Raw genomic sequence first — 25,784 nt, 5'->3', positions numbered from 1 at the left:
ATCTGTACAATGGAAAAACACTCTCCCAGCCCTCCTCTTGCCTGTCTCAGCTCCACCTCCAAGTCTGTGGCTACTGTGGGGAGAGAATTTTTACCATTGAATGTGGCACACCTTGTCAAGCAAGTTTGGGACTTTGTTTCAATCCTTGGAAAGTCTCATGTTAAGTATTTTCAGAAGGCAATTGCTAAAGCATGCAGGGCAGAACCAGAAGATACCTTTTGTTTCTCTTTGTTCACAGGGGCTAAAAGCAGTGCCTATCTACAGTGTCAGGATGGGCTTCCGAGATCTGGCTCTTTGGAGTCAAAAGATGATATACGGATATGCCAAGGTCTGACTGCAAATCTTCACAGGCCAAGTATCTGGGCTCTTTGCTAAGACACACCCACCGGCATCACATCTGTGGTGTCCTGCCTTGTACGTGGCAGCATTTCCGTTCTTTGCCTTGATGGACTCCAAGAGAGGTAGTACTCACGGAACTATGAGTCAGAATCAAAGTCAGCAGTTTCCCAGTGAACAGCTTTGGAAACAATACCTACCTTGTTGTTGACAAGAGGCTATGTGACAGTAGTAGCTAGTGTTGGCTAGGGGAACAGGAGAACTCTAGAGGACTCCTCCCATCTCCCAGGGCCCTCTCAATGGCTTCTTCTTTCTCTCTTTTATCCTGGTTCTCTTTCTCCCTAGCAACTTCAAGCTGTGCTGCAATTCTCAATGGGCTAGGAACCACTAACCAGCCAGTGTGTGTGCTGGTGTCTGTGGTGGTTTGTGGTGAAAGAGCAGACAACTGCCTTGCAGTGGGAACTTCTGAGCTTACAAGGGACTTGGGACCCAAACATGTGCAAGCCAACTTTCCATCTTTCATAGGCTGCCTCCACTGCCTTACCTGGAAACGTTCTGTCGTTAGGGTTGGCACTGCTGATCCAGGTACTCTGCAGCCACTTGGCACGGTCGTACATCCAACCACAGGTCTCTTCAGGAAAATCAAAGTTGCAGTTGAATCCTGAAGGAAGTTGCAAATCTTTGTCTAAAAGGGAAAGAAAAGTAACTAAAAGGCAGGCAAATGAAGCAGTTCCAGAGAATAGCCACGGGGTGCTATTTCAATGGCTGGCAAGACCTGAGTAGGAGGCAGAGAAAGAAGGGCTTCCCTTTGCTCATGCATTTCAGACATCTTGGCGATGGCTGACTTTCGGGTCAGGCTTTGGTCTCATCCTTCCCAGGCGTGAAAGCCAAGGCTGCCAGTGGTTCCCATAGTAAGCAATTATAAACGAGGCCACCAAATGGCTTCAGGCTCTAATCAGCCTCTTCTTTCTACCTCGGAGAGCAGACAAATGTGAAAATTGCTGTTCCCTAAATGCCAGAGAAGAATGTCTCCCCAGTGCCTCAAGTAGAAGGCTGGCTCCTTAAAAGGCTCATCTCATCTCCTGCCAACCTGGCTCTCAGAAGAGATGGGGCAGCCCATTAGCACCCAGAGAGACCTGAATGCCCGGGAACTTCTGGCCGATGCAAGGAAAGTGACCTCGGAAACCAAGCTGGCTCATTCGCTCTCCTTCGCCTCTTTGGGACACGGCCCTTATTTCTGAGGGCTGCTTAGTTTGGCGTTGCCAGGTGGGGAATCTGACACATTAAGAGTGAAGATGAAGGAGATACCCAGATCAGTGCTGAGTGAGATGGGTATTTGTATATGTTAGGCATGGCGGCTCGGGCCCATAATCCTAGTTACTTTGGAGTATGTTATGCTGAGCTCTTGAAGGTTGGGTTGGGATCCCAGGGAGGAGAAGAACATGTTCTCCACAAATCTCTAAAATATGACCACATAATACCTCCGCCCTATCTACTTTTGGAGATTTACCTAACTGAGCCCAAAAGTGAAACCAAGTGGGTTTTTGCTGGGGTTCTGCCCAGTTCCGAAAACCCAGTAGAGTTAATACTAATCTCTGAATTAAATGGGGGTGGTGTGGAGGCGGGGAAAGAGAAAATGGGGAACCAAATGTGGACACTTGCCAGCCAGCGACAGAGGAAAAGCCTTGGCAAAGCTGGTAGCAGGGTGGAAGTGGGGTCCTTGGTCTTCTCACTTCCCTTCCCAAGTTCCCAGAGAGGAATCTCAACAGGGAAGCTCAGAAGTCTGGCTAAAATGTCTAAAGGCAACATCAGCCAGGTAGAAACAAATTGCCCACCGTGGGGTGGAGGAAACTTGGCTCCAGAGAAGGTTCTGCTGACCTCAGCAGCAGGATGTAGTTACCAGCAGACCCTAAGGTGTGCCCCCTTCCCAAGAGGGAACATTCAGTGTTTGCCCACCCTTGGCCAAAGTCAGCTGGAGGGGAGAGGAAACACGTGGAAGCCATCACAGAAGCATCAACCTGTGGCTTGGGAAAGTCAGTCTCCAACCCTCACCGAGCCCTCCTCTCCACAATTTCTGCATGTCTATTTTTCCATTCAAAAATGCAGAGTAATTCAATATACCATAATTCCCCTGTAATGTTTATACACATACAATATCTCAGGAACCAAATTCCACAAAAAAGATCTTTGACGAAAAAGAAGGGAGGGAACCATCAAAGAAACCTCAAATCAAACAAACCGCTGTAAACGGTAAAATTATATTAAAAATAAACTTCTGAAATTTTGCAGCAGAACCCTTAAATTTTCCTTTGGATTGCCGTTTAGATAGACTCCCCATTCCCAAGCCTCCTGACATGCTAACTCTGTGAATTCAAAGTTATGCATTAACTTCCTGTAAGTTTCATTTTCAGCTCTCTGTCTCAGACACGTCTTGGAAGATTCTCCACTTCTCATTATGAAGCTAAAACGAGTTCATTAAAACGTCAAGATTTTGTATTCAACTAACCCTGACCAACAGTATTCTAATCTACCAAGCACACACCCCAAAGCATGTGCATTAAATTATCATTCTTCAGTTCCAGAACTTCAGCATTAATGTTTGGCTTTCATCCCATTCTTCTTAGTGGCTATTTTTTGGAGCCATCCATACTCTCCGGGCAGTTTCCCATGTTGCCTCCTGGCTGTGAGCAGGCACCGTGGTTTCACCAGCTATCAACATCTTTGTGTCCCTTCTCAAGTCTCCTTGCCAATCTTCCCTCATTTTGTTTAATGAACATTTAACAACGATCAGTAATTTACTGTCAATCGAGGCTGTCAAACTTAAAAGTCCAGCCAAAAATGCCAGGTGTAGTAAAAGTTGTGGCTTTTTATCAACACACAGGGAGCTGAACAGTAGGATTAAAAAAAAAAAAAAAGACCTTACATTTGGGATCTTTCCGTTACAGAGTTGGATGTGTTTAGAAGATAAAATGAGGGGGGATACAGATTTTCCAGGTGAAGAGATGAGCCAAGAACTAGGATCCCTTGGGGTTCCAAAGCACTGGCTGAGAACCCTCACACCCTGCCCCTGCCTGTGTGATTGCTGCAGATGTGATATTGTCTGGGAGAACCATCCCTGCTATGCTTTCATAAATTGAGCTTACAACAAGACACAGGGAAGTGAGATTGACCCTTGGATATCACAGACAGTACCCCTCCCTGCCCCCCTAAAACAGACATCAGGTCTTCCTATGACTGTACCACAGAGGAACGTTCTAGCAGGAAAAGCTGACACTGCTATTACTTCTAAAGCCGGGAATGTTTTTCCTTTAACTAAATGAGAACTCAGCCCGTCTTCTTAACCCTGGATTTGTATCCGTAGGGCTACTCTAGTTGTTACAATATCTGAGTGGTTCTTGTAGCCACTGACTCAGACCTCTGAGTATTTGTAGGCCCCCCCCCCCCCGAATCCTTCTGAAAGTTTGTGTGGACTTCTAAGCCAAGGGATCCCAAGTTCTTGCCTGATCCTGGGCCATCTGCCTGGTCTGTACCCGTGCCATCCAAGATGAAATATGATGCCCATCCCAACCCTTACCATCCTCAAAGCTGCAGTTTTCCCCACACTCCGTGGCATCCTCATCCATGGGATATGGGGTGGTGGTCTCTTCACTCTTTACGGTGGGTCCCAGCGTCTCCACTGTGGGCTTTGAGTCTGCGTGAAGGGGAACAGAGAAAGAAAATTGCTGCAGCAGGCCGCACTGCCACCCAGCAGGCGACAAGGTGTGGTCTTGTGAGGAGGAAAGGGAAGATGCGCACAGTCATGAATTCACCCTTGTGAGCCGTTGGTGGAGCAAGGATCACTTCGGTTGGACGAAGCTGCGAGAGGCATGGATATGAACCTCATAATTGCAGGCTCTAAGGGCAGCACAAAAGCAGCAACCATGGAGGAGGGATTGGGTAATGTTGGTCCCAGAGTGGAGCTGAACTGCATTTGGGTGTTCTGTTAAGAGGGCGGTGTGGCAAAGCACACAGTCAAAATGAATGTTGCCCACCGAAAGCAACAGAAATGTCTCCATGCGTTATGAAGATTATTCTGGTTACAAGGGAAATGGGCCCCAATGCTCGGCTGCTCCATGGCTGCTGGTGGGTCTCGCTGGTCCTGCTTGCCCAAAACACACCCTTTCACTATGCTAGGCAGGATTTATTTGGAATCGAAATTAACTCTATAAAACAATCTGACCCTCAGGGCCCACCTACGGACAAAATAGTCAGGAGCACTTGTCGCCAAAGCTATATGTGAAACAGCAATTTGAGAGGCCTAAGTCCAGACCGTGCTGGTGTTTCATGGACACGGACAGATGGGAAGATGGATTTAAAGAGACTCTGGCTAGGTGAAAGTAATTCGGGCCACACCTTCTGGCCAAGGTATGGCAAATTAAAACACCCACTGAATACAGCTACCATTGTGTAGGGAAGCTGAGTATAGCCAAACCAGTCAGGCACGGTGGAGATAGGGGTGGTGGGCAAAGGTGCCACCAAGGCACCATGACTTTATTCGATAGACAGAGACCCAGAGAGCAGAAAGCCTACTCTTGCTAGTTCTTCCAAAAGCCTCACCCCCCAGCAAGGGCAAGCCTAGCATCCCTCAGTGAAACCTCCAGTGTTGGCAGCTCATAAGCTCTAATGAGGAGGACACAATAAACCTAGCCTACGCTGTAGGCTGTCGGTTCCCACCTGGGCCAGGTAGGCGAGTCACACATCCGCTCATTCACTTGTTTAGTGGCTCCCGCTCACTCATTCATCAACTATTTGGGGAATGAATGAGGTTGTGACTCAGGCCCTGGGCGGGGTGGGAAGGGTTCTGGAAAGGCTTGTGTTATGGAGCGGTGAGTGTGTCCTAGAGGTGTCCTTCAACAAGATGCCCCCGGAGGAGCAAGGGCACCGTCCCTCCCGTCTGGGTGCACACTCCTTTGCACTGTTGCATGTGATTAGGTGCCTTTGTGGGGCACCTTTCAGGATACCGTTTAGTAAAGCCAGGAGCTGAGGAAACGGGTAAATACACTGAAAAGCTTTTTCATGGTCGACTTCCCACCTTTCTGCTATTAAACACTGCGCATGTAACCTTTCGTGTTTCCCATTGCCGTGGCTGCCTTTTGCTCAAAGTAAATAACAAATAACCTCGAAGCGTCCTAATTTGTGAGTTCAAATTTGTCACTGTGTCATCGAGTCTCAAACTCAATTGTAACGCAAACTATGGGCGGCAAGGCAAGAAGTAATCATTCGAAACCTAAACAAACTGGCTAACGGTGAAGCAGGCCTGCTAAATTATTTAGTCGGACCGGTTCAGCCCAGCCCTTTAATTTTTCTGTTATCCTTTTTGGGGAAGGGAAAAAAAGGGAACCAAAGGTGAGTGGCCAACAGAGATGACGATTTTAAAAACTATAAGAATGTGTGCTAAAACTGGAAATTTCAGGAAAAGCCGGGCAGTTGGTGGGAGGAGATGGAATGGAACCCAGGGGCATCGAGGGGCTGATCACGGGACAAGTGGGCAGAGTGTGTGAGGCAAAGCGAGGAAACGGGAGCCTGTCTTGTGCCCACTGTTTGTCCTGGGTGCTCTGAGGTAACTGTTCGCCAAACAGCAGTGGTCCTTCAAAATTAAAACCAGATGTCAGAGACTTCAAAGGCTCGAAGGCTGGGCAGAGGGAAACACGCCCCATCTCTGATCTTCCAAGAGCAGGGTTGGGCTTTGAAATGGGAAACCTGTTACTGTCACCGGGGCAATTTGGGGCAGGTTCGGGTTGGAGGGGCAATGAGGGAAGAGGACATCAGCAACTGTCCATCAAGCAAGGCCAGACTGGATGAGGCATGGCACAGAAGGAAAGGGGGTCAGAGGGAAGTGTGACTTGGCCCTCAGCCCGCTGAATGACCTTCCTGGGACTCAGTTTCCCAGCCTGTGAAAGGGCAGTAGGCTTAGTTCTGGTTTGTTTTTGAACCATGTATCGTGCTCATCAGTAGACTACAGAATTGATTTAATGGGTTATGATAGCTTTTTAGATGTCTGAGCTGAGATGCACACAGGTTGAGCACTGCTTGGGGATCCCCTCTTTGTTACATTTGCCTGTAACATGCCTGCCAGTGTTGGGTAGCAACCAAAATACTGCCCACTGTTACTCCATGCCATCTCCTAACAGCTGCAGGGCTCTGTGACAGACTGATGCCACCCCTACTTCCCAGGTAAAAGATGAAGTCATTGGTCCTAGGCTCTACTCCTAGTGATGGCCAGGGAAGGACTTGAATTTAGTCATCATTCTGGAATTCAAGAACGTCCCCATATGTTCACATGTGTGTGCTTGCTTGTCAATGAAAGGGGCTGCAATGGAGATTTGGTTTAACTTGAGACACGTGATCAAATGTAGCATCCACTAGCCTAGCCTAGGAGTTTCTGGATTCTCTATAGTTCTAAGCCTAAGGGGGTAAATGAAACTAGTTCATGTCTGAGGTGGGTTTTTAGTACTGGTGAGGCACAATCGACATACATTCAGGCATTGGGGGACTCAGCTTTAGTCCTACAAGTGTGTGGTGTGTGTGTGTGTGTGAGAGAGAGAGAGAGGGAGGGGGAGAGAGAGAGAGAGAGAGAGAGAGAGAGAGAGAGAGAGAGAGAGAGAGAGAGTCTCCCAACTAGTATAGATTCCATGATAGTGTCTTCACTTCCAAGCCTAGAAGTGAACTTGGGCCCCATTCCTGGCCAGCACGTCTGCCCAGGATTCCTCTGTGCACTTGTAGCCCCCACACAGGCAACACTTTTCTCCCTGGGAGCCCAGAGCACTTCTCTGACATGCCCTTATTAATCCTTCATGCCATCCTGCCAGTGACAGATACAGCAGACAGGAAAATGGGATTACCTGGGGCCCTGGTGGGGAGGGGCAGGAGAGCACAGCCTACTGGCGGCTCCTGCTGGCACTGGGTGGGGCTCTGAGCTCCAGGTGACTCCCAAAGCTCATTTTGACAGTCTGTGCCAGCTCTGAGGAAGAAGTAGAGCCAGTGGCCAGAGGCTAGGTTGAGTCTGATTCAGAGGGATCTGGCTTTCTCAGGAGTGAGCTCTGGGCCTCACCCTCACAGGGAGAATTCCCAGAGGCCCTTGCCCCAGGGCTGTGCTTCTTAGAAGGTCCGGAAGGAGCAGGAGGACAGCTGTAGCCTGGGAAGATGCACCCTTGCACCATGCTGTCCCTTCTGAGCAAATAGATGCCTTTTACAGCTGTGGCTTTGAAAGGAAAATGCTGTCTCTGAGCTTCTGACATCTGGAGGCCAGATTCAGACATAAACGGATTACTTTATTATCATGAGAGGGTTTTTCTTTCCTAAATCAACAGCCACAGCCCCCTGGCCTGAAGAGCTGGGGTCTAATTGAATTTGGGTGGGTGGTGGGTGGTTATGATTTGTTTTTGAGAGACTCCCGTTGAAGAACTGAAGTGATCCCTGACCAAGGACAAACTGCTTCCCTCGAGAAATTTCTCCAAGTTCAGAGGTGGTCCCAAAAATATAGCAGGTACACAGTGATGTCTGCTTCCCGAAGGCTGACTGCCTCTCTCCCCCTCCCAGGATACCAAGATCAAATGAGAAAGACATGGAGAGCAAATCCTCCTTACCTGTCCAGTCACAGCCCAGGACCTCCAGCCTCATCCCGATGCCCGCTGGTGACCACCTCTCTGGGTATACCCGCACGTACTGTGCTGGAACTGGCTCGAACCTTCGGATGTCGGGGGTGTCATAGTGCATGTTCCCTTCAAACAGCTGTAGGGAGACAGGTTGTTCAGCCCCCATGTGGGGCTCCTCCCCGAGTACCTCTCCCAACCACACCTAACCCAGAAGTCAGCTTCATGGTTGATTCATGGGGGCACTATCCTCTACAAGCTTTATTTCAAACCAAGGTCTTTGTTCATTTGGAAAGTCCACGAGGGACCTTGGGATATGGAAATCAGGTATCATTAGAATGGCCATTGTCAGGGGAAGTCTGAGCTGCAAATGAGATTTAAGCTGACCTTGTCCAGAAAGGAAAAAAAAAAAAGGAAAATTAAAACCATAATCGGAGATCCAGTAATCTTTTTGAGGTTGATGCACCATCTTTTAAAAGACTCCTATCTTTAAAATAAAAACTAGTAGGCGAGCAAACATCCCAGATTCCTTGTCTTATTTTTTTAGTTTTTAGAAAAGTGTTTTCCTGATGCCTGGAAGTCTGGGTACCTGGATGGGATGGGGTAGAGTTGGCGGGATGCTTGCCCGCACGGATGAATAACTTTCAGGTTATTCAATGCCAAGAAGCATGGGGCCAACAATTCCAAGTATACTGACAGTCAGAAAGAAAAATGGCTGCTCCTTCTTTAGGATAGTAAGGGCGTCCTCTTGGTTACAAACTGATGGCCTGAGATAGTCTTCCAGAGCTTTGTCTATCAGCAGCAATTCCACCTAAAGAAACCTCCCTTGGATTGCCAATGTGTAAAAAGCTGTGTAGGGATCCTATCCAGAGCCACCGTGGGGTCCCTCACACAGGGAGAGGACAGCTGTGATGTTCAGGGATGTCTGAGTGTCAGCCAACTGTAGGTGCTCAGGATAGCTTTCAAAGTAAGGGTGCTGCCTTGGGCAGGGCCAAGATCATTTCTTTCACTAAGAGTCATGGTTAGCTGTCGCTGGGGAAATTTCCAGTTCCTGGGCTTCTCAATGAAGGTTCTGGTTCCCAGACCCTGGGTCTTTTCAAGGCCCTGGGATTGTGATCTGGAAGTTCATATTACTGTAACCAACTTAGCCCTTGCTTATGCATTCAGAAAGCAAAACCTTGGTTATCACAGGGAGGAGTCCTTTCTTGTTGAGAACCCTGCTTGTCTGCAGTTGAAAGTAACGTAGAAATGAGGACCAGCTAGCCTGGCCTACCAGGAGATGAATCTGGAGAGGGAAGAGGCATGGGGTCCTTTTCTAGCCGAGCCTCCTTGCATGCTAGGGTGAAGGTCAGCCTTCCTTTCTCCCATGGCTGGGATGGGCTGCTCTGGCCTGAACTTCTGGCCCAGCATAAGATTCTCTTTCTTCTTTCAAACTCAGTGTAAGAGGCAGGCGGGAAAAGATCTGAGCATTCAAGACTAAGAAAATACAACGGAGCGTAATGTTCAGAAAAACAGTTATTCTTGGAAGTAACTCCCAGTGTCTATAGCTTGGCCTCCAACAACCACATCCCCTTGGGATGTCTGGCCCGTTTCAAGGAAACGTTATCCAGAAGGGACTGTGAAGGCTACCAAACTTCATAAGCACTGCATAGGTATCTGGGCTTTGGAATCTGACTTTTGGTTTCTGAATCATGGCTTAAGCACCGATATACAGTGTGACTCTGGAATAACCTAAGCCTCAGTTTTGTCATCTCTGAAATGTGAGTGATCAAAGAGTAGACTTCATAGAGGGTTATGATGAATGAATCTAACTAAATTAGGCAACCAGGCCCTGGGCAACATTGTGTCTTGGTTGGTATGTGTTTTGTTGTGCTGATGGAGTTTGATGGATATCTACTAGATGGGACATCAGTACCCCAGCTCCCTGTACCCCATTGAACCTCTCTGTTTAGAATGGCAGCAGAGTTTTCTGTGAATGGCCTACCTTTGGCTGCTGAGTCCTGGGGTCCTGGATATATTCCCAGTCCTTGCCATTTAGGCTGTAGGAGACTTTGAACTTGCGTACAAATGCCCTGGCTTCCATGGCAGTGATACTGTCTCCTCCTCGGGCCCCCTGGATGATGACGCCTTTCACCGTCTTGGGTGTCCCAAGATCCACCTGAAGCCATTCTTCACCTGGCTGGGCTTGAGGGTTCCGAGGGAACCAGCCAGAGCGGCTGCTAACCAGGCGGGCAGCACTGGGGCTCCAGAGGTACTCTCGGGTGGAGGAGGCAGAGATCTGGGTATCAGCAATGAGGCCCGAGAGCATTCCCAGCATGTTGGAGCAGGGTGCATCTAGGAGAGACAAGGAGAATACTAGAAGTCGTGGCTGAGACCCACTAATTGAAGCCCACCCCCTAGCAGCTATCAGGCCATCAGGTCACGTGCTTATTTATTTTATTTTGTATTTTGAGGCTGTAGAGCGCTGTGATTCAGAGCCTGAACTTGGACTCAGAATGCCTGGTTATATGTTCACCCTCCTGCTTACTTAGCTGTACAGTTTTGGTCAAGTGATTTAATTGTTCCATGCATCGAGCCCCCCAAGTCTAAAGGAGTACTCTTGAGCAGTGCCTACCTGTTGTGAGGACTCACCTCAGCGAAGGCCTTAGAACAGTGCCTGGTACACCTAAGTACACAGTGGCTGTATTTATGGCTCTGATCAGGGCTTCTGAGAATGTGTGTTGGCACATCTATCCACAACACCTGATCCCCACTGACTCTCTCAAGGACAGTGAGCACAGTGGAAGACCATTTTGCCTACAAGATGGGCTTATAGTTTCCTAGGTGCAGGTCCTGGTTCCATCACCTTCTGGATGGATGGTGACCAGGGTTAAGTTATTGCCTATCAGAATCTAATAACTTCACCAGCGTCATCTTTGGTGTAATAAACAGGCAGCATAATGTACAGGAGAGAGTCATGAACGATGCAGAGAAGGCGCAGATGCAGGGTGCTCGAACAAGAAGCCATAAGCAGGGTCATTCCACGGTGTGCTCTTAGACAGAGATGGAGTGAGGCGAGGTAGGCAAGAGGGTGGATGGACATTGAGGACCCTTCCATGTCAGAGAATCAGCTTGCCTTTCTAGGTGGAGTTCAGAGTGGAAGTGACTGACCTGTAAATGTTCACCTATTGCTGGTCTAATCGCCATGGTCTCACAACTATACCATTGTACCGGTCTACCAAAGGCCTCTGATCCTACTCTGATGCTCTCTCCTGTGCAGCCCATGAGTCTTAGCCCATGCGAGTGCCATTGTTCCTTCAGATGCAGTCCTCACACACTGTCTCTCCACTCCTTTGCTACAGTGCCAACAAGCAAGCAGCGATCACCACTGAGTATCTGTTTTCTAATCACTCTTCGGCAGGTACTGTCTGGTTTGTCTGCCCTCTGACCTCGGTAACTCATTGTCACCGAAGAATTTCTTGACCTGCCAGGCTATGTCAAGTCTTCTGTAGAACACTTCAGGGGTCATGAGGCCCATCCTGTTTCCAGATATTCTTCATAGTTTTCTGATTTTCATTTATTTACCATCTTGTTTCCTATTAACTCGTCCATCTAACTCGTCCATACGCCCACACTGGCCTGGGTCTGGCATGTTCCCGTTGTGTCTATAGTGACGTGTCTAGATCTTGGTTTGTACATGAGGTAGCAGAGAGCATTATTTGAAACTCAAGTTACCTAGGTTACCATGGTACCATCACTTACTGGGGACTAAGTTCTTTAACTCTTGGTTTCCTATTGTGCAAAGTGAGGACAATGACAACACCTATGACACATAGGAATAATAAAAGATAGCACACTTAGGGTGGGGCTGCAATCTGTTGTCAATCATCGCTCAATACGTTTTAACCAGTAGAAATAAACGCAGGCTTAATAAGAACATATCGGCTGGATGGATGGAGAAATACATGAAGAGAATAAGTCTGGTAGGACTTTGAGCCACTTCCTTTTGGGAAGGTCACATGGCACAACCTTATAGATTCAGAGAGAGGGGAGAAGCCTAGGATGCAATTGATTCCCAGGCCTCACCAGAACCGCCCTTCCCCTCCTCACCTGTGACCCGGCAACCAAAGAGCTCCAGTCGAAGGGCTATGCCCAAATGCCACGTCTGCGGGCGGATCCTGATGAAACGAGTCAACAGCGGCGTGTGCAGCTTGTTCAGAACCAACTCGGTGGCATCATTGTTAGCCTGGAATACCTGCAAAGAAACACGCAAAGCGGTGTCACTGAGAGCCTTCGCTATGATGCCAGCACTCGAGCAGTCACTGAGAGGGGCAGGAGAGCTCCGATGGCTAAAGATCACCAGTGGCTTTGTTGTGTTGGGCTTCTTAGAACCACTGTGAAAAATAATTAGTTTCTCATCCTGCTCCAACTGAATAACAAAGGATGAACTCTGCAAAAAAGTTTTGGAAGGTAGGGATATTTTGCTTCTGGGCTGAGAACAAACAGAGGAAGGAGATTTGAAAAAGAAAACACTTCAGAAGCTAATAAGGAGAAGGGGAAAAAAGCACAGTGGTTACAGAGGAGGTAGACAAGTCATCTGTCAGGGCCAGCAGACCTCACACACTAGCTTGAACTTGACACACCCTGTTCCTCGTGTGGGAGGCACTCGGGGCTACTTACAGGCAGTTGCTAGCTGCATGGCCCTTCACTGTTGTTTTTGTTAGTTCCTTAGACACTTCCCCATTCTGAGAGAGTGAGCAGGTGAGGGGCGCCTTCTACCCCGTACCTCCTGTCAGTCAACACTTTCCTTGGTTCTCTCTGCTCTTTATTGTAGGGTCAGGCTTGTAGACAGCCTCTTAAGAGTTGTGCTCCAGCTTCCTCTCAGTGTAGCCCCCAGCCTGTAATGAAATCCATCCCTGTCCCCAGCTGACCGGGGCCTCTCTTATGGGAGGAAAGGCTTTTTGGAGTAGCTTCTGACCTAACATGGTAGGCACAAGCCCTGGCTTACCAGATGGTTCGAATCAATAATTGCCATATGGACCTCGTGTATCTGTATGTTCTTCATTAAAAATAAGTAACCAGAGCACGAATATGTGGCTTTAGCTTCCCCGGATAAGGGTGGATGGAAAAAAACCAAACAGCCGACTGTCGTTTCTAAATCTTGTCTGCCATACATCTAACAACCACAGAACATTGGGTATTTACTCATGGCCAGTCTTCCTGGACCAGCATTTTCTCATGCTGTGTTTAGGCACAGACAGGCTGGGGAAAAGAGAGATGGAAAACTAGTATATCTGAACATCTATGAAGCCGGACGCTCTTAGCACAATGACCGGGTACCACACTTACAAGGGAACTGCTCTGTGGATCTGTGACATTCAGATCTATGGTTCCTTGGTTAACCCTTAGCTCAGCATGCAGATGGTGGCTAGGAGTCGTATTCCCATCATGGTTTAAATAGAAGTAAAGTCACAGACTAGTGATGTGGCCCAATGAGTGTTCAATCCCACTATGGAGTGGTTTTGGGAAGAGCAGAATATCATGATAAGCTCATAGATGACCGACGATGTGCTCTATAAACTGGGAACCTTACCATTTGGCAACTGCAACCGCTCCACAGTTTCTATTTGCTTAGCTAGAGGCAGTTAAGAACCCCCCACAGATGAAAGGAGAAAAGGACAGAGGCTTCACACCCTTGTAGCCTAATGAAGTTAGGTAAACAGCTTGCTCTACGCAGAAAACAAATACAAAAACAAGACAAAGCAATAACAACAACAAAATGGGTGTCGTCCATCCACTGTGCTAAACCCACAAGATGAAACCCACCACATCTGTAAGAATCCTATTCAACCACCTTGCTCCACGATCCCTCTTCTCCCTAGGTAGCTCTCCAGGGCTGGATCCTAAGGCAACTGATGCCCCTCCTGCAGCTTCTCTAACGACAGGGAGAAGGGCCACTCCTCTTGCCCAGGCTTGACCCTGCTGCCGCCTCTACAATGGCTGCCGACTGGGAGCAGCGAAGAGCCAGCACCTGGCAGAAGGCCTGTGGGGAGAGCCACCTGACCCTTTCAGATCACTGTGTGGATAATCAGGTCCAGGAAGGACCTGGCCTTGTTATTCACATTTCTCCCTTCTGTTGACTACAATTCTTCAGCAGGGAGGAAAGGGCTGGAGGGGCTGGCCGAGTTGAAGAGATGAATGGAGTTTAGCACACAACAGAGACTTTGATTTGTTTTGTTTTGGCAAGGGAGCAGCAAATGAAGCACTCTGCTGACTTCAGCAGGGCTGTGAGCAGTGGGAGCCACTTCTGGATGTTCCCCGTGGATGGTGATGGTGACTGTGTGGCCTTCATCAGGAGACACTAAGCAGGCCTTATTGGAGGTGGCTTTAGTTGGCACATGAACCCGTAATTGGAGAGCTGGAAGGATTTGAACTTGCACACTGCTGCTAATCTACAACACATACACCATGCTGGTACCGTTTAGAAACACAGCATGCTTTATGCATTTTTAATATCCAATTTTTATCATATCTGAACCCCCTGATTTCTCAGCCTTGGCATATAATTCCAGAAAACCTTTGTTTTGTTTTGTTTTCTCCTCTGCCTTTTCTGGTACAGGGTCTGACTTTGTAGCTCATATTGGCCCGCAATTCATGGTGTAGTTTAGTCAGGTTTGAACTTGAGATCCTCCTGCCTTAGCTTCCTGAGCGCTGGGATTGCAGGCACATGCCTCTGTGCCTAACTCTCGACCCTCCCTTCTTAGAAAAATGATTGAATAGCTGGCATATCCTTGGAGGTGGGCAGTGTAGGTAGCGATGTGCAACATGTGGGGCCTGGAGTGCACGAGCTCAGAAGCACCCACCAAGCGAGAGTTTGATCTTCCCGTGAACGAACGCATGGGACCATGAGCTTTGGATGAAGGTCCTCAAACTCCACCTCCAGCACCTTCAGTCAGGATGAGAGACAAGCACATGATTGATCCGTGTGTCTCGCATGGGATTCTATTCTGCTGATCAATTTCGCTCGCTCTTCTCCAATCTCTGCAAGCTGACAATGCCCATTTGGAATTTGGGTTCTGACTAATCCTCACGTTTTCAAGTTTAGATTCCTCCTGCTTGCATTTTTGGCTTCTGACCTTGTACCTCGGCCTGCCCTGTGTCCAGACTCTCTGCAGAGGAAGATTCATCCTTCTGAAAACTTCTGCACACCTTTCACTCAGAGTGTGGCAGAGAGAATAAAACAAAGCCTGTCACGGAATCAGGAGCCTGGAGCTGGGCTCTGATGCTAATTAGCTCATAAGGTAGGCAAATGTCTCCGTCTCCCTCGGGGCCACAATGTCCTTCACTGTTAAGTGGGGGCTCTGCGTGAGTTGATTTGCTAGGCCCCGGCTGGCCAGCAGATTCTAAGCGTTTCTCCACAAGATTCTCCATGGTTTGAACTCCTCACAGAACATCCACTTTGTAAAAGGGCACTTGAGTGACCCATTGTTCCTTACAATCTAAGTGCTTTTGTGGGCAATTGCTGTGGATGTTTAATTCAATCCAAATAGTGCCCAGAACACATGGTGAGTGCTCCATTCATAGGCAGGATATACCTTGTTGATGTGTTGGTTCAATAACAGTTCAAATTATTAATAACTGAGAGTAATGAATAACAACGCCTTAGTCCTCATGTACTGCCTTTGGCCCAAAGATATCAAAGTACAATTTATGAAAATCCATTTTTAATGAAATATTAAGCAGTTTCTATTTCTCCTGACCCAATGGATTTACAAGGTCTCTATTTTTCTCCCTGCATCTCCCCTATTTATAGCTGGTAAATGCTATCATATATTATACATCTTTATGACTTTCTCAATGCTTCTGTGGTTTTAGAATCACCCGTCATACGTTTTCTGATCAAATTCCCTGAGATGGATTCTAGGCATCGGAAAGTAAGGGGTAGTGTGCCTGGGAAATGGTGCCAGGAAATTGGTTTTATTCCCCATTCTCTGCCGACTCACTAAATCACTATAGGCAGATCAATAAACCTTAGATACTTTAATTTCTCCTTTAGGAAGATAAAGTCATTAGATGCTTGCAGGTAGATACTAGAACCTACCAGCCCTTGTGACCATCTCCAGTGTCTGCACAATACCCAGGCCAAACATTAGAACAGGAACAAAGTCACAATCGTAAATGGGCCTTTGAACAATTGGGAGAGTTAAGAGACCATTCACTCCTAGCTCCTGCCTGTGCTCAAAAACTATCAAGCCAAACCTTGGCAGTAAGGTGTTTGAAATGGTAAGAAAAAAATCAATAGATTGCTCATGTATCTTATACCAGATAGGAACATCCAAGCATGATAGAATTTTAACAACTGTTTAAAAAGTAACAAGTTGAAGAGAATATATGTTTTATTCATTTTAAAAGAAAAAGAGACTACTACACTACCCAAAGGACAAGCAGGAGTGTGTTCAAGCTGACTCTACCTTTCTGAAGGTTGTTAGTTCAATACCTACATGTGTATTGTTCTTTAAAAGAGCTATGTCGTGTAAAGAGCTTTCTTGAAGAGCATCTGTTCAAACCAAGTCCAAAAACCAGTCCAGGGCACAAAGTGGCTTCATAATCCATTTGGTGCCTCACTGAATTCTGAACATAATCCAGCATTTTCAGATCGACTCCTGAGGCCTCTGTTTTATTTCCAGTAGGCCAGAAGCAGAAGCCTAGCAGCATGGGATGGATTTCTGATGTGTTCCTCAGGTGGAGGAGGAGGTACCTGCCAAGTAAATCAGCTACAAGCTAGCCAACCTCAGATTGGTTGTCGTCTAACACCCCCAAAAGACAGTCCACACTGATCCGCTAGACTCAGGATGCCCAGGCTTGGATTTTATGAACAATATAATATAATGCAGAAGAAAAAAATCACTTCTTACATACTAAAAAAAAAATTCATCCTTCTAACAAGACAGGATCACCGATGATTTTTAATCTCTCCCTATATCTGCCCACTTCTAGCTTTAGTCACCTTTTCTGGATTTCTTTTATAAAGTACGGGCAAGAGTTTTGCGGTCTACTCTAAGACTCATCCCACGCGCTATGCATCATCCGTGTGTCTGGGGTGGTATAGATGCTATGGGTCGTCTTGCCTGCCTCAAGGACAAAGGAGAAGATTTTGGAAAGGCCGTTGAGCACCTGAGAACAGGGACACCATTCAGGTCTAGTAGCTGTGCAAGCTTCCTAAATGAGGATGGCCCATTGGTAGGCAACCTACTCTTTATACGAGTGTGGTGTGCAGCATGAGAAGGGCTTTTGTAGTTTACCTGATGCTTCTCTACATATGCCTCAGCCTACTGTTTACTTCTGTGTGGCTGTAAACACCTGAACTCTCTAAGCTTCAGGACTGCCAAGGAAGCAGAAACAATTCTCAAAGATGATTCTATGCTCAAGCCCTGAGGTAGAATTTATGCAGAGGATTTCTTTCTTCAAAATTATTTCTCCCCATTAATAAATGTTTCATTGCATCCAAAGCTCTCTGTTCAGTGTGCTTGGTGCAGATACTGAGGAGAGCAGTGCAGGCAGAAGAGGAAGGTGGGGGAAACTGGGAGGCCACAGTCACTTGGAACGGCAGTAACTTATCCTGAGGTGGGAACAAGGGCACCCCCACCACGGTTGTCTCACATTCTCTTTCTAAGCCAGCCTTCACATCTGCCCATAAAAATAAATGGTTAATCAATGAATGGCATCCCATTTAATTAATTTGCTGTACCAAACAGGCAAGGTGGAGGGAGGGGCCATGGCACTGGGGGAAAATGATGTTGAGGTAATGGGCTTTGTTGTTTCCTGTCATGTTTGTAAATCATAGTCTTAACATTTCTCTCTCTTAAAACTTTTCCTTAAAGGCCATAACAAAAATTTTAAAGCAAGCTGCCTTCATTCTAGTGAATGTGGGAACTCAGCAAGATACAGTCAAAAGGGTTTGTTCGTGTGTGTGTGTGTGTGTGTGTGTGTGTGTGTGTGTGTGTAGGTTGAGCTATCTAGCTATCATCTATCATCTATCTATCTATCTATCTATCTATCTATCTATCTATCTATCTATCATCTATCTATCATCTATCTACCTACCTACCTACCTACCTACCTACCTACCTACGTATCCTCTCTAAGGGAGGGGAAGAGGGAGGACCAAGGAGCTCTTTAATAACCAAATGCTCACTTGTGCCTGTGATGACCTCTGACCCCCTCCCCTACTGTAAGGCTGTTTTTGTCATCAGGCTGTTTCTTCCTGGGAGTGAGTATGGTGGTGGGTGGGTCGTGTGCAACCCCATCTGTGTGTGCCTTGTGGGGCCTCTACATTTAATGCAGGATTATGTTACTCCCATGGAGACACTGAGCCCTGGAACATAGCCTACTAACAGGATTAGAGTTTCAGGATTTGAGACAGGAAAGCATCAGGGAAGACAGGAGGGGAGGACACTTGGGGACCCAGGCTGGAGAAGTGGCTCAAGAAACAGGCTGGAAAGGAATCATATACACTGTTCATGGAAGATGAAGGGAGGGACGAATGCAGATGCTTCATCAGAGCCTCTGCCTCTGAGAGCTTCCTGATACCAGTGTCTATGGACTTTTTAAACGCAGCCACACCGATGTTCTGTCTGTTTCCCTTTCTTCCCCAGAATCTCTGTGCACAGCCTTGGCCTAGGAGTACAAAGAATCCAGCAGCAAGGTTGGCAGCGCCAGGGAGGCTGGCCTCAGCTCTGAGACAGCTCAGCACCCGGGAGATCCAGTGAAGTTGGCTAACAGCAGCCTGACATAGAACGGTTCAAGTGCATGTATAATGAAATTTTCCCTCGAGCTTCCTAAGTGGAGAGGCTAAAGGTCTGAGCTCATCCCACGACAAATGGATAAGGGACAAACTGAATTACCCAGCACACTGGACTCCTCTCAGTCCTAATGGAGGGAGATGCACAAACCGGGAGACCTGAACTTGGAAAGGGCACCTGCCCTCCTCAGAGCACATGTAACCATGTTTAGATCATACGGTTGTATCCACCTCTCTGGACACTGATGCCCTATCCCAGTTTGTGGTCTGAGTCACCTTCTGATCTTTATACAACAGTAACAAAAATAGCAAAATGACCAACCACAAGAGAAATGAATCGCAACAAGAATTCATGAAGAATTTTTTTTAAATCTTCAAATTATTAATTGGAGGAATAATTCATCCCCCAATTAAAAAAAATGAGAGGGGACATTTATTTGCTCAAGTGTAAGGCCTGGATGACTTCTCTCTGTCCCTTCCAGGTCAGTGTTTTAAAAGAGGCACACACAGACACACACACACACACACACAGACACACACACACACACACAGACACACACGCACAACACTGAGACACACACACAGAGACACACACACAGACACGCACACACAGACACACACATACACACACAGACACAGACACACAGACAGACACACACACACAGAGACACATACACACAGAGACACACACACACAGACACATACACACACAGACACAGACACACAGACAGACACACACATACAGACACACACACAGATACACAACAGACACACACACACACACACACACACAGACACACACACACAGACACACACACAGAGACACACACACACACACTGAGACACACACACAGAGACACACACACAGACATGCACACACAGACACACACATACACACACAGACACAGACACACATACAGACACACACACACAGAGACACATACACACAGAGACACACAGACACAGACACACACACACAGACACAGACACATACACACACATACAGACACACACACACAGATACACAACAGACACACACACACACACACACACACACACACACACCCCTCCCTCCCTCGGGGACCTGTTACTTTATAAATTGACAAATTGCTTCTCTGCTCGAGGAGCGCTTTCATCCTGGTTGCATCCGTGGAGCACCTCTGTCTGCAGATGGCCAGGTGCTCCTCTGACAGCAAGCTTCAGTGCTCCGCTGGGAACACCAAGACAGAGCTGGGAATATCCAAGGCCACGCAGCCCATTGTCCCGGGAGATTTGCAGCAGATGTCCTGTGCTTCCAACGCATTGCCAGGGGGGACTGGCAATGTGGCTTTCTAAGGCTACTCTTTCCCTTCGAGGCTCCCTGCTTTACAAAATGATTTGTTTTAATTAAGAAAATAAATACAGGACAGAGGCGTTTGGAAGCAGGGGCTCTTGTTTTGAAGGGACAGAGCCAAACCAAATAAACAGCCACTCCTTTCAACTCTCCATCCTCAGGATCCCGTGGTGGAGCCCCATACAGCTCAGCCTTGAATCCTGAACTGCACTGTCCTCTTTGAGACTCCCTCAGTAAACAGGGACCCCAGGCTATGCATGCCTCTCGGCTTCACAGCCTCCAGGAAACCACTTTCCCTGTGGATGGAAGGCAAGGAACAAGGCCTAGGACAGACCGTTGAGAGCATGTGCTTCTTTGTCTCAAGCCTGGTGACCAGGAGCCTCTCCTGGGGACTCCAAGGTCCCCCTGTCCCTGAGGCAAGTTGCTTATGCTCTTGAGAGTTGCAATTCCACCTGTGAAACATGAAATTCTGAAGCAGCTAAGTCGGTGCCTGAGGCTTGTAGAACCTCTTAGCACTTGTCCTCACACCAGTGTGAGCTTGGTGTGTCCCTCCCACTTATTATTGGGTAATCCTGCAGAATCATGGGCCTAAGGCTGATTCTACTCTCCATCCTTTCTATCCTCAACCTGGCCACTGGGGTTTAGAACAACTGTTTTTTGTGTTGACTTCTTCTTCTTTTTTTTTCAAATAGAAAAAGCCTGCCCGGCAACACCAAAAATAAGGGAAAGATGTCCAAAACTATCCCAATAAGGAAAAGAAAAGCTGGCAATTGTCCCACTGACCCAACAACAGTCATGTCTCCATTCCTCAGTCATAGACTAACACTTGGTATCAGACTTATGGGATATGAATCTTAGAGGAGGGAAGGCTTGTGACCAAGGACCGGCAGTGCCTTTAAGCTGTTCCCGTTGTTCTCCAAGCACATCACTCGGTGTGTATGTGCATGACTGCACCTGTAATTATACACACTTGCATTGGAGCCTGTGAAACTTCTTACCCCTGTTTTGACAGCAACATGCCTATGGCTGGGATGCTACTCACAGCTGGAAAAACCAAAAGGCATCAGTTTCTGCTGCGGTTTCTGAAGGGACGCATGTGAAGTCATTTGTATAATCTGAGGGAGCACATGAGTTGGTTATGGGTTCTAATGGGTGGAGGAGCTCCCTGTTTGTGGTCACACTATAAATATGCATAAGGAGGGTCCGCCTATATAAAAATCATGGGTTCCATATTTATGGCATGTGAAGCCGGGTGAGGACTGGGGGATGTGTTGTACATGTGGTCTGCATACGCGGGCTGTGTTTTTTGCCAGGAAGAAGCTCATGAACCACATAGATCAGGCTTTCCCCGGGAACCTCAGGAATACCTGTTGGTCACAAAGAGACTAGGCAGAGGCTGCTCACTGACTGGGGAGGCTGGAAAGGAGTTCTTTACAGTCGTCCACACCTCCTGGTAGCAAGAAGAAAGATACTCACAGGCTTAGACCTTGTCCAGCCTGGGCGAAAATTACCATGAAACAGCACGACCATCCCTCACCACCTTGAGAGCCCATTAATCTTGTTTTTCTCCAGATTCTCCAGTTCCCTGGTCTCTCGTATGCTCCATTGGTGTTGACAGTGATCAGGGAATTGAGACTGAGTTTCCAAATTTGTGCCCAAATGTCACAACCGCTTTCTACTTCCTAAGCACTGGGAAGGTGTTTTCCAGTTCTTTCCCAGAGCTCTAGAGCCCAGCAAGCGGCTGTCTCTTCCTCTGTTCTGCCTTTTCCTTAAGTCCTGCTGTCTGAATTTCACTTTCAAGCCCACCACGTAACACAGAGAGCTTGGCGCTGCGCCCAGCATCCAGAAACCACAAAGAGAAACTCAGCGGTAATGCCGGCGTGGATGAGCTCCTCCATCCAGCCTCACTGCCCTCCAGTCCCCTCCTTCCTGCAGCCTCCTTGTCATGGCATCAAATCAAACTGCGGCAGACTTGACAAATCTATTTGGCATGGTTCACTCAACTATTTCAACCTGAGCAGCCCGGGGAGCTGCACATTAAACACAGCTATCTGGGGGAGACCTGTTAGTGAGGAGGCTGCAGAGAGCAGCCTTGCAGGGGAGGAGGACAGGAAGGCCCCTTGGCCTCCCACCACATGCACAACAGGGTGAGGGAGCTGGAGACTAATTGGCCGGGTTTCCATTTTCCTTCCTTGTTTTGAGTACCAGGAGAATGTCTTTCTAATAGAAAGAGAGAGGGCTTTTCCTCGGTCCTGCTTCCTCTTGTGCGGACCAAACCGATCCTCTAGCACAGAAATGCAAACAACACCTCCAAGTTACCCATTGGTTACAGGGGAGAGACGTTTTGCCAAAGGTGGGAAGAGGGTGCAGACGACAGTGAGAATGTATTTGACACGGGAACGTTGAAAAGGATCGGTCTGAAGACTAGAAAGCTCAATTCAGTTCTCAGGAATATCTTCCCTGCGAAAGTGAATAGCAGGGATAAAGCCGGGACAGCGTTCTATCAAAATGTGCAGTGCTAAGGTATTTCCAAAAGCAGATTTCCTACAAATGGTGTTTTAAATAGCATCCCAGTCCATCTGTGTGCTTTTAAAATCAGCTTATGCTACAGCATCCCTCTGGCCAGCACTGCTTAGTCATTGAACCTGGACAAGGAGACAGTCAGGAGAGCCTCATGCTTCTGCCCGGGACCCACTCCTACCTGGCTGCTGGCCCTCACCTACTCGCTGAGCCCTCAGGTTTTAGCACTTTCTTATTGAAAATGTGGGTGGAGAGAGAAACGTGGGTGGAACGGGAATGGGGTGAGATGAGGACTCAGCTCCTGGGACTTCCCCTGGTCTCCAGTGCTGATTCAGTTCCTGCTTCTAACCAGTCTCTGGCCTTTCCAAACTAAGGCAATGGGAGACCAGACCTAACCTATGGGTAAAGGTGAGGATATCTTTCCATTGCTAAACATTTCGTTTTATTTACTGGGCACGTGAAGCAATGTATGTTTGTATGTAAGAGAGATCCCTCGTAATATCTAGAAACCATATTTTCATATGAACGGTGCCATGTTACTATGGCGATTTTTTTTATTAAAAAGAAAGCTACTCCTTTAAAAAAAAACCCCACAATTCCTGAGTGAGACTGCCAACGTTATAGGGCAGAATTTTGTAGGTCCAAGGATTCTGAGTGTATGTGTGGTTATGGGACAGTGGCATGGGCCAAAGAGATGCCCTTTTGGAGATGCTTATCGGTTGTGGGTGCCATATTTTGATAACTTACATCTTTGCAGACCAGAACCTGGTGGGACTGTAGCAAAGGAAGAGAAATGGACCTATTTTTAAGTCTCTCTTGATTCCCTTCTAGGGGAGGGTCAGCAGCCTCTGGGATCCCTGCGATGTCTCCTTTACCAGGGCTTTCAGGGATCACCTTGGGCTGTGCTCCCATCACAGAGGCACCTGTTTCCACTCAGGTGAAGACAGAGCATCTCCACTGAGCCCTCCATATGCCAAATGCAGCTCATCGCCAGCTGCAGAAACAGAATGCCACGTGTTTTTAAGAGTGCCGAGTGCCAGACACTCATCCCAGCATACAACAAAAGCCTCCCATCGCCCACGTGGACCACATGTCTGGGAGCTGCAGACACCAAAGGCACCGGCCCAGAGGATTCAACTTTCCCACTAATTATGACGGCCAATTCAGATCCCAACCCTGACAAAGGGATTTCTTCTCATTATTTATTGTCCTGGTTCTTCTCCGGGACACCGGGACTCCCTCTTAGGGTTTGCGTCCTTTTATTCCCAGACCTCAGTAACTCCTCAACTGGCATTTCATGCAGTTTTGTGATTGTTAACCCAGCATGGGGAAGAGACTCAGGCCACAAATGCTCAATGAGTCCTGCTAGGTGTGTGGGGAGGCCAGGATGAGATAGGCATTTTCTCCTTCATTAACACTCAGGTAACGCTCTGTAAGTCCCCCTCCTTCTTCCCCCCTCAGCTTTGCAAAAACAACAACAAAAAACAAACAAACAAACAAAAAACATGAAAAAAAAACCCAAAACAACAACAACAACAACAAAAAAAAAAAAACTCAGCAGCCAGATTGCTGGAGAAATGTAGTTTTCCAATCATTTTAACATGAAAAAGTAGACTATCATGGCCAGTGTATCCCTTGCCTCCAACAGTTCTAAGAGCCTTACTAAACAATAGCTCTTCCCCAACATGGGGTCAACCTGAAGCTCTCCCGCCCACTTGGGGGAAAACCCAACCTACCTTGTGGTTTTTGCCATGCCGGTAGACCATCCAATCTTCCCCGTTTGTGCTGACTTCCAGCTTGTACGATTTGACGTAGTAGCCCTTCTGGGTCTCCCTGGAAATGGCTCCTTGTGTTGCAATGGCTGTGAGCATGGTTAGGAAGCGCAGGTCCACCTGGGAAGAGAAGTCAGAGAGTAAGGGGACCACAATCTGAAAATATCTGGCCTAGTCTGCAAAGGACACTGTGGTGTTGCTAAGTTCACAAACCTGAGTGTGAATCACTAATCTGATTCCACTGGACAGTGAAAGTCAACTAGTCCTTACCACCATGGACATCTCCCCTTGAAAACTGATTTTCTTTCTTTTCTTTCACTTTTTTTTTAAGTTTCCCTTTCACTTGCAGATCTGAATGGATAATATCAAGTTTCTTCTGACTACTGACTACTCAGACTTCTGACCTCTCATTAACCTATGGTCTGCTTCAGACCGTGAAGGCAGAACTGTCCTGAAGGAAGGCTGAAAGGCAAAACTCCTCTGTTCCAGTGCGACCCACTGTAATGCTCCAGAAGTGACACTCCACAGCTGCCTTTTCAACCTTTATTCCCTCACTCCATTGTGTTTATAATCACTCGGGTCACCAAGGGGTCAAAGGACAGGCAGAGTCTGCCCAAGTAATTAGGCTTATGCACCAAGTCCTGACCTTTCACTCTACGAGGAGGACAGCCAGCAGTTGAGGTATCTTCCCTCCGACGATGCCAAACCCATTTGGAAATTACTGGATGGTGCTCCTCTGCTGGCTATGGTCTTTCTTAATGGCAGTCTGTACGAGCGTTATTGTGTGCAGACTGATGAAAGCCACGTTAGTAAGCACTTCTTGGCTGCTCAACGTGTGTGTGGCCTTATGACACATTCAAAAGAAATCCACAATAACACGAGAAAAGGTAGAGAGCGATAACGAAAAATAGGCTATTCAGGGGCAAAAAAAAAAGGATATAGAAAATAGACTGTAACAACAAAGAACTTTCTAGAAGCTTTGCAAGATGAAAGGAATTTTGGAGAGGCAGAGGGGACAGACAGTGACAAATGGTCTGAGAGTTGTGTTCTTAGAGCCTCTGTGGCTCCCTGGAGTTTCTAAGTGGTCTCTCTCCCTTCCCTGATGCCTGCAAAGCAGTATCTGTCTTAGAGCAGAGGTCACCATGTCGCATCAGAGCCAGGACAGGCTTGTCAATGGGTCACAAGGCTGTCTGTGTGTGTCATAAAAGCAGACATTGCCCTAGTATAGAACTGGCAGTTTGTTCTTCCCGTTTACTTATTCCCAGGGGATCAGAGCTGGACCCCTATGCTGTGCAGGAAGATTACTCAACATGAGCTGCAAGACTTGCTCAGGAAGACTGCAAACAATAGTCTGAAAAGACACTGCCGAGCATCTGGGTAGCTTGAGTTTCGTTCCCCATAGTGACATTTTC

At 47.5% G+C, this 25,784-nt stretch overlaps 1 protein-coding gene across 7 annotated transcripts in view; it reads right to left on the bottom strand.

Moving 5' to 3' along the window:
- Window positions 1–25,784, bottom strand: part of Nrp2 (neuropilin 2) — a 115,268-nt gene that overhangs the window by 44,906 nt on the left and 44,578 nt on the right. For all 7 annotated transcript variants that reach the window (XM_006245039.5, XM_008767137.4, XM_006245040.5 and 4 more), the window contains exons 7-12: window positions 24,337–24,492; window positions 12,057–12,201; window positions 9,952–10,301; window positions 7,962–8,106; window positions 3,911–4,027; window positions 881–1,021 (exon numbers count right to left, since the gene is read on the bottom strand). In XM_006245039.5, coding sequence (XP_006245101.1) covers window positions 881–1,021; window positions 3,911–4,027; window positions 7,962–8,106; window positions 9,952–10,301; window positions 12,057–12,201; window positions 24,337–24,492 — 1,054 coding nt within the window. The remainder of the gene's footprint in view (window positions 1–880; window positions 1,022–3,910; window positions 4,028–7,961; window positions 8,107–9,951; window positions 10,302–12,056; window positions 12,202–24,336; window positions 24,493–25,784) is intronic.

This window comes from Rattus norvegicus, chromosome 9 (assembly GCF_036323735.1).
Source record: "Rattus norvegicus strain BN/NHsdMcwi chromosome 9, GRCr8, whole genome shotgun sequence".
NCBI lineage: Eukaryota > Metazoa > Chordata > Mammalia > Rodentia > Muridae > Rattus > Rattus norvegicus.
Note: the sequence above shows the minus strand (reverse complement) of the source record. Positions and strands in the feature narration are given on the sequence as shown.